The sequence below is a fragment of the Limulus polyphemus genome, unplaced genomic scaffold (assembly GCF_000517525.1).
Source record: "Limulus polyphemus unplaced genomic scaffold, Limulus_polyphemus-2.1.2 Scaffold5147, whole genome shotgun sequence".
Classification (NCBI taxonomy): Eukaryota; Metazoa; Arthropoda; class Merostomata; order Xiphosura; family Limulidae; genus Limulus; species Limulus polyphemus.
Window position 1 is genome coordinate 42465 of NW_013670757.1, and position 9580 is coordinate 52044.

Consider the following 9580-nt stretch of genomic DNA (forward strand, 5'->3'; position numbering starts at 1 on the left):
TGGGATCTTTTTTTTCTTGAAGGGTCGATTGTGCTCTTTCAAATCACATTGGGTATGCTCAAACTAAAGGTGAGGTAGTCTTTTTTTATAATATTTTTAGTGTATTAAAGCATCCAAACAGGTCTTGAAAAATACAGAACTCTGGAAATTGGGGTATGATTTTAAAAAATGCATAAACTTTGAAACTGAGTGAAAAAAAAAATCACTGAATATTTGTTTCATTCATATTCACACTTTAGGCTGACTTAACCCTGTTTTTATACCTTAGTTTTCAATTGGTTTGTAGACGAGTTAGATTCTAAGAAGGTTTTTTTTAATCTAAAATGTACATAATACCTTAAATAATAATCAAATAACATTTATAGAAATCTTTAGATACAGTGTCGTATCAGATATTAATAAATAACATGAAAATGTAATAATACGGCTTGAAAATTATTCATTGAAAAAGAACTAAATTTTTTAAATTGTTGTAATGAAATGTTAATTAAGTGAAGAGTGCCCCAAGGTTCAAAATGTGGACTTGTATTATTTGTATAATTTATATATAGATGATTTGTGTGATTTAAAATTAGATAGTAAAACGGATACATTTCCTAATTGATATAGTCCTGGCTTTTATTTCTAGTACTTTACAAGAAATGCAAAATAATAATGTGATTTACTATTAGCACTTAACTTGTTTAATGAAAATAATTAATATCTAGAAAATAAAACAAATTATGTATTGTTTTAATTGGAGTTACTCGAATTAATTGGAGTAACCCAGTGAATAAAGTGCTGGATTGTAGCAAAAAAAATGGGGCTATCAAATCTCACTATTGGATTTCACAACTGTACCCCAAGAGTTGACAGTGGATGTTGTTGGCTAGCAGCCTTCAAAATTAGTAGTAGCTAGTGCAGATTATATCATGCTCAGAGTAGCATAAGAACCGATATAAATCAATAGAAACCAGCTTAACCTTCCTCAAAAGTTTAAGTTCTCAGGTGTTTATTCTAGTTATTCCTTCTAAGTGTTCAGAACAGTTGCTATAAAGAAAATTACACTTATACTCAGTTTGATTAGCAAGAATATTAGGTGACTTGCCTGTTAGACAAACTTATGGGATAATCATGTTTGATTTCTGATGTAGATATCTCCATATTCTTCTTTTCTTGTTTATAGAGAGCTGTAGTAGCTTTCTCCAAAAGCATCACATCTATGAGTTAAATAAATTAGCTTTATTTTGAATTAAATTGATTCTCAGTAGTCATTCATAAAAGCTGCAACCGCCAAACTTGCTTGTTTATAAAATATGATCTACAGTTGGGTTTGAGTTAAATTGATTCTCAGTTATCATTCATAAAAGCTGCAACCGTCAAACTTGCTTGTTTATAAAATATGATCTACAGTTGGTTTTGAGTTAAATTGATTCTCAGTTATCATTCATAAAAGCTGCAACCGTCAAACTTGCTTGTTTATAAAATATGATCTACAGTTGGTTTTGAGTTAAATTGATTCACAGTTGTCATTCATAAAAGCTGCAACCGTCAAACTTGCTTGTTTATAAAATATGATCTATAGTTGGTTTTGAGTTAAATTGATTCTCAGTTGTCATTCATAAAAGTTGCAACTGTCAAACTTGCTTGTTTATCAAATATGATCTACTGTTGGCTTTGAGGACAAAAATATCTGAATTAAGCTTGTATGCTGTTGCATATAGACCTCGCTAAAGCTTTTGTAAAAGAAATGTGTAACGCTTTGCCGTACTATTGTATGCTCTGCATTCATTAATTATCAAATGTATTCAGTATGAGATTTTGATTGCATTTTATTAAGTTTACTATGAATATTTAATCAGAAATAGCTTTAGAATTGTAGGGAGTGCATCCACACAGCATCTTGTAAAATTAAGTTTCACATTTCAGTGTACTCATTACAAAACTGACTTCACACTATAACTATAACCACTAGTCAAAATGGTTTTGTACAAATAAATAACCTGTGTGATGTACAGATGTGCATATTGTGCAAATGATCATATGAAGTATGAATTGTGCTCTTATTTCTTGAATAAATATTTGATAGTTGTGTTGAATAAGTGATATATATATATATATATAGTATGATTTGATGTACAAATAAGTATTTTGAACATTTTACAAACAAGAAAGGTTTGTTTACACATAATTCACCGTAACAAAGTAAATATACCAAAAGTAATTTTACATTGAAAATCTACTGAATCCAAAATTTTGAACATAAATCGGTAATAAGTATACATTTATTTATTTTTATTTTGTGACTACATAAACTTACCATTTCTTATTTGTTTTATTTTAATCTTGTACCATTTTTTTTTTTTCAATTTATATTTCCATGGAGTATGCTGATTATTATGACTTGTGTTGTAAGTAGTGTGTTGCAGTTTTTTCTTAAGGTCACCTAGGTCCTTCAACTCAACTCGTACGTGAGAGTAAAAGCCACAAGAAGACTATTTTTTTTTTTTTCATCCCTGGAATGTGACAGTTAATGCCATATAATTGCATGTACAGTTTTAACGTGGTATGTCAAAATTAATGAGTATTTTGATAAACGTCATTATAATATGTTTGTTATCATCCCAGTAAACTTTACTTATTTCTTAGATTGTTCTTTGAACTTTACAGGAACCTGAACTCAAGCAGCTTGAAAATTCAGCTCAGATCTTTAATGCATTGTCAGACATTCCTGGAGAGGTTGAAGATGTTGATCAGTTGTTTGACACAACTTTTCGTCTGGCGTCTGTGCTCTCTGAGGTTGTCATAGAAACTCACCGGAGAAAACATCTAGCTTACCTGATGGCAGATCAGGGAACTCTTGTGAATCCAGAAAATGCTAAAAATTTGCCAAAGCAGGTATTAACAAAAGACCTAAAAGGTTTCTTTGGTATCAACTTATTAATTATTCAATGTAATAAAGAAAACTTCTTGTAATTATGGGAATGTATAATAATTTTTTCTGGAAAGTCTTTTATTTATCGTACAATTAAGAAGGAAGTTCATTGAGTAACCTACAGGAAATACTATAGGAAGATAATTTTAGTTAAATACTCCTTTTATATTTCAATTTATTCTAATTAATAAAATGAGGGATTTGTCAGGAAATCTTCCTATAAAAAATTTAATTATGTGTGAAGCAAAGCTTAAAATTGTTAAAGTTTCTCTGTCTTAAATATAGTCTAAGTATTGTAGCACACAAATAAAAATGCATAAAATTGAAGTAATATATTTCAAAGGTTTATTAAAAGTAAAGCTGCTTTGTGTGTAAGCTTATCGTATTCTAAAGATGTACTTAACTGTAAGGAGAATTTATCATTCTAGGGTATGACATTCCCTGGGTTCCAAATTAACTTAACTTTTTCACAATTTCCTTAGCATTTGTCAAAAAGAACTTTTACAGATGAAATGTAGGAGAAATTGGAGAAAAAAATGAATATTTTTCTTCTGGGAAAAAATGGATATTAATATTTGTCTCCATTGTGATAATATTTGTTTACAATAATATATTCTTAAATTAAAATTAAATGGGAAAAAAACAAAAAACAACACTTGCTCAAAATGTTCTTATCTTTTTGTGTTTAATAAACAACCAATCACATTTTTTTTTAAAGTCTCAATCAATCTTAACAAGTAATATACGAGTATATCTTTCTTTATAATACAAATGGTTAATTTCAAAAAAGTACTAGTGGTTTTAAGAAATATTGTACAAAGAAAGTCAATATTACATAAAACCAAATCTAAGTCTAAATCTTAAAATTAGTAAATATTTTTTTAAATGAAAGTAATAATTGAAACTGAATGAAAACTAAAACCAAAAAACCCTAATTGAGGATAAAACCTATACTTGAGAACCTATACTTCCAAGTTCTGTATGTGTGGAGTAAAAACCAACACATAAAGAAGAACAGCATATAATTAAAAAAACACAAAACTAACCTGAAAGAGCTATATGAAATAAACACAGAAAATATAAAAAACAAAAATGAAAGTATTAAGTATTAGTTGGTGGCACTTATAAACTGGAACGGAGGCAAATGGTAGTGAAGTGGCTGTGGTAGGTAAAGGGGGAGAAAGAACAGTAGCTTTGAGTATTAGAGTATAAACACTTTATGTGAAGAACTGTCAGCAAACCCTCTTTTAAGTATATTTATTTCAAATTGACCAGCTTTTAATGATTCTTTTACAACATATGTTTACTTACAGCACTTGAACCGACGTCAGTTACGCAGGTCCCGATCAATGGTCCAGCTGATTCTCTTCGGTGATGACGACAATAAAGATGATGTTCGAAGTAAGAACATTCGACAGACAGAAATTCTAGTGGACTTAAGAGAAGCTATTCTCCAGGTTGCTCGGCACTTTCAGTCAGTTGATCCCAAGATTAAAGTGGTAGGTTTTTATAATCAGTACAAACAAGGAAATATCCAACTGATCATCATATTGGTGTCTCAAATTGCCCCATCTTAGCTGTTTCTAGATGATTGACTAAGGAAAAGGTTTTGTTTTATTTTAAATACTGGACCTAAACAAGCAATCTATTGGTTTGACCCTAAAATGCTATAATAATACAGACAGTTTCTTTAATGAAACTTTTAAAAACGAGTTAAAAACTTCAATTACCCTAAACCCACATCATGTAGAAAGCTTTCTAATAGTCAAGATCAGCTGGGAATAAGGAATGATCGCCTAGTTTTGAATCATAGTCACACTTGTCATCCTTTATCGATGTTATTCAAGGTGGTTTTATTTTTTAGATTATATTATTTATGTCATTGAATACAGTTGTTTATAAATATGTTTTATTTTTGAAATATTTCAGACAACAATGGTTTTAGATTATACAAACACGATTGTTTGTACCAGGCAGTTGATGCAGCATTGTATGGTACTTGTGTTAGTTTTAGTATGATGCATCCAAAATTGAAAGGCCTGGTAGTTAGGGTACTTGACTCACAATCTTTGGGTTGTGAGTTTTATATTTCATGTGTCCTGAATAAGCTTTGGGAAAGCTTATCATCATAAATTGGTTTTTAAAAGCTGTTTTTTGACAATCTGTCTTCTTTTATAAAATTTATGAGTGTCTACACAAGACCTAAAATATAAAAAAGAAACACCTTTACTCTACATCAAGTTAACTGTATTCAATTCATTTTATCACTAATGATGCCTAAGGTTGATTTATCTTTATCTTATGGACTTTTAGGTTCTTGTATCAGACTATTCTATGGAGAGCCATAGCAGGGATCATGAGAACTTTGCTAATGTGTCTCGCAGTCGAAGACGACGAGCTAAAGCGTTACTGGATTTTGAAAGACATGATGATGATGAACTTGGTTTCAGGAAAAATGATATTATAACAGTAAGTAAATAACAAACTGTTAACATTCTAGAGAACTGTAATTATGTTTATTTAAGTTCCTGACTAAAAGTGTTGACCTGCATGATTTAACTCGTATTTTAGATATATAACTTTTTCTTCCTTGTATGGTACTCTTAATACTTAGCATAGTTAAAACAGATCAGATTTAATTCATATAAGTATATATAAGGAACAATTTTTGATAATAAGGTTGAAGTACAAATTTTATACTAAATATTGTACTATTTGTTTATCACTAAACAATTAAGCAATGAGACATATCAAATGGACAGGACAGTTCCGTTGGTGTGCATCAATAGTTCTTGATTTATGTCCAGTGAAGTTGAAGTATTAGTAGAGATAAAACAAAATTTGTAAGACGCGTATACTATTAATGGATGCATGGGAGTATTAATAATACAGTATCAGTGTCAATAATTGTTATTTCTAGATTTGTGAAACAAAATAGAAGTACTTACATTTTCAGTAATTTATTGAAAACTTAGTTAAAGATTTAAAATATATATTGTATACAAGCTGACTATAAAGCTATAAGCCAGTATCTCATCTCTGTAGTAATTGTTAATGATGCAAAGTTTGATACTTGCAACTTTATTTAGCAAGAATATTTTTTTAGTACAACAAATTTCAAAATATTTCCAACTGTAGCTACAATGATGGAATAATTCTGAAAGAAGGATACAGCCAAATTTTGTCTCCTTACTCAACTGTTCTTATCAGAATCAGCAAATATAGTATGTTGTGTATTTTACTTGTTGGTTGAATGATATCTTTCTCACAATACTTCAAAGTATTTGTGATAAAATATACGAGATATAACTATAAATTTTCTAACTGATGAGTAAAGGGCCTCAAAATACTGAATCAAAATACTACTCATCATAGCATGCAATAAGAGTTAGTTTGTATTAACTGCTATGGTTTGAAGTCTCACCTATTTTTGTAACTGTTGTGTAATATCTCAATATTATGGATGAAATTGATTTTAATATGCCCCAATATGTATTGATTTTGTAGAAATAATTTTTAAAAGGAGTAATAATATACCTGGTTTGTTGTCTCACTTCTACAGTTAGACATAATAGAAATTTACTTGTAAGAAAACATTAGAGTGAAGTTTAAAACCTTAATCAGTGTTGTAATGTGAACCTTTAAGTGTGTGTATGTTTAAAAGTAGAACAGTTGGTAAGGTGTATGTCTAAGGTCCTTCACATTGTGTTTTTGTTTTCTACTTTAAATTTGTTTTTTTCCAAAGAAAGAAATACCACAGGAGGAATAATACAGAACAATGAGTAACCAACATAAAATGTTGGTAACAAGATTTTCCACTGTCAGGTCAAGTGATACCTTGAGGATATATATATATATATACATTTATTATTTTTCTGTTGGATTGACCAATAATAATGTGGATGGGTACATACCCGGAGATAGAGAGCATGTAGAACTGTGTATATAATAATGCAGTGTTTTCTCAGCCTGGAAAAAGAGTTCTTCATATAGACAGAGAGCTCTCAACAGATACATCCTTTAAAGGTACTGTCTTTTGATCTGCACAATTATCACTTTGATTCCTTTTAAGTAGTAAATAAAGATTACTTTTTTACTTTGTGCACATCATGATTGATCTCTTTCTTGAAACTCAGCTTAAGTTTGAGAATTCATTATTAACTCATTATGAACCTCCTGTTATTAATGGTCCTGTCAAGTAAGTCAGTTTATTTTGAACTACGACAAGAGTAAGTATAGTATGAATCTTTTTTGAAATAAATGCCAAAAGAGAAGAAAGCATTTAAATTACAACACAAGTTTGATAACTTCTAGATCATCAACCAGAAGGATGAACACTGCTGGATAGGTGAACTTAATGGACTTAGAGGCTGGTTTCCTGCCAAGTTTGTTGAACTTTTAGATGAGAGGAGTAAACAGGTAAATAGATATTATTGTAGGTCTATGGTTTTAACTTGATAGAAAAATGTAAATAATTATATAGCAAAATTTATTTCCTTTTGAATCTATCGTGAATAAAAAAAAAAAACTACAAATTTAATTATGCTTTTAAGTGATGCACAACACATAGACATTGAACTCCTAACAATAAACATTTTTTATTAAGATAGCTTACTGTGTTCTTCCATTAATTCAGTTGCTGCAATAATTAGCTTAGTACTCTAAAAATTAGTTCATTACTGTAAATTATTTTAACTAATTTTTAGAGTACTGAGCTAATTATTGTGGTACTGATCTAATTACTACAGTACTAATTATCACAGCAACTGAACTAATATACTACTAAATTAATGATTTTTGATACTGTAATAATTAGATCAGTACCATGGTAGTTAGTTAAGCACTGTGATAATGATATTAGTACCATGATATTTAGCTTAGTACTCTAGTAATTAATTCAGTATTCTGATAATTATTTCAGTATTCTAATCATTTGTTCAGTGTTAAAATAATCAGATCTGTATTAATTAGCTATGATAATTAGTTCAGTAATGTAATAATTAGCTCAATACTATAATAAGTAGTCCCATACTTTAAAATTGTATCTGTTTACATGTATAGGCTTTCATTAAGCTGTATTTTTTTCAGAATTATGTTGAATTCTGAACTTACTGAAAATGACATATGTTTATATGGCCATGGTTTATAAATCTAACTTTACATGTTAGATAAATGCTGAATATTTTCTTAAATATCTTGCAATTTCCATAAAGAAGAGTTTGATATGACATGCTGCTAAATATGGTCCATAATTTCAGCTATGGGTGCATTATATAAAAAAATGACAGTGAATTTTGTAATTCAGTACAAAAAGCATTTGCAGACATGATGCTGCCAGACATCTACATTCCCTTTGAATGTTGGTTTAAAATTAAGGACTGCTGTACCCGAATTGTAGGGGTGGTGGCTTTTTTATTCACATGTGTATAAAGTGCTGTTGAGGGTATAATCTTTTATATAACAATTACACAAATTTTAATATGAAAGAAACAACTATAGAAATGTAGGCAATCGGTGAAACTAGTTTTAAGAACAACAGCCAATTGAATTGCTTGTTTCATCTAACTGGTATTATGTTTATTATTTTCAGTATTCTATTGCAGGCAATGACTCTGTAACGGAGGCTATTACTGATCTTGTTTCATCTTACTGGTATTATGTTTATTATTTTCAGTATTCTTGTGCAGGCGATGACTCTGTAACGGAGGCTATTACTGACCTTGTACGTGGAACGTAAGTAGCTAAACATACTTGGTCAGTTCTACTGTAAAATACTGAATTATTTCTTTTATTGATGCTTAAAGCTTTGGTGTAATTAAACATTCATACCAATACATTACAAGTAATCATTCAACAACATATTGCTGACTGCAACAAAAAAGTGTAATAAACTTATCTTCTGTGAACTGAAAGTCTCGTTTAGTCATATTACATTATTTTTTTTTTTACTTTTATCTCTTTTTTGGAATTTTATAAAACATTTTATAATGTAATTTTTTGTTTAAAACTTGAATTTCAAAATCCTATTCTCCCTATGTAATTGTACGATACTATTTTACCGATGTAATTAAATAACTAAAAGATGTTTTTTATATCTTATGGTAAGTTTATGAAATTTTTTTTTCCTTGTGTGCACATGGGAGAAGTTAAACAGAGCAATATTTAGCTTCGTCGTCTCTAGTTAGTGGTGAGCCACACTGTGAATGTGAGGTTTTGTGGCTAGTGTCCCTTTACCGTTAAAAACACAGTTTGTTCTACACTTTGAGGCTGTTTGTGCATGAGAAGAATGATTGTCAAATCTCACTATTTAATCTGATGTGAATAACCCTCTATTTGGCAGTGGATGATGTTGATTAGCTATTAGTTCAGAATTAGGGATGTCTACGTACAGATAGCCTTCTTGTAGTTTTGTGTGACATCCAACAAAACAAATAAACATTTTTTTTGAGTAAAAGATTGTTGAAATAGATAATTTTTTAATTCAGTTTTGAAAGTTGAAATGCAAGTATACACTTGGAGTGTATTTGACAGTGGATGATGTTGATTAGCTATTAATTCAGAATTAGGGATGTCTACGTACAGATAGCCTTCTTGTAGTTTTGTGTGACATCCAACAAAACAAATAAACATTTTTTTGAGTAAAAGGTTGTTGAAATAGTTAATTTT

General features: G+C 29.6%; 1 protein-coding gene across 1 annotated transcript in view; it reads left to right on the forward strand.

Moving 5' to 3' along the window:
- LOC106472189 (small G protein signaling modulator 3 homolog) overlaps nt 1-9580 on the forward strand; it is a 36999-nt gene that overhangs the window by 14198 nt on the left and 13221 nt on the right. The window contains exons 9-14 of the mRNA XM_013932816.2: nt 1-69; nt 2650-2877; nt 4228-4413; nt 5228-5383; nt 7229-7333; nt 8589-8647. Coding sequence (XP_013788270.1) covers nt 1-69; nt 2650-2877; nt 4228-4413; nt 5228-5383; nt 7229-7333; nt 8589-8647 — 803 coding nt within the window. The remainder of the gene's footprint in view (nt 70-2649; nt 2878-4227; nt 4414-5227; nt 5384-7228; nt 7334-8588; nt 8648-9580) is intronic.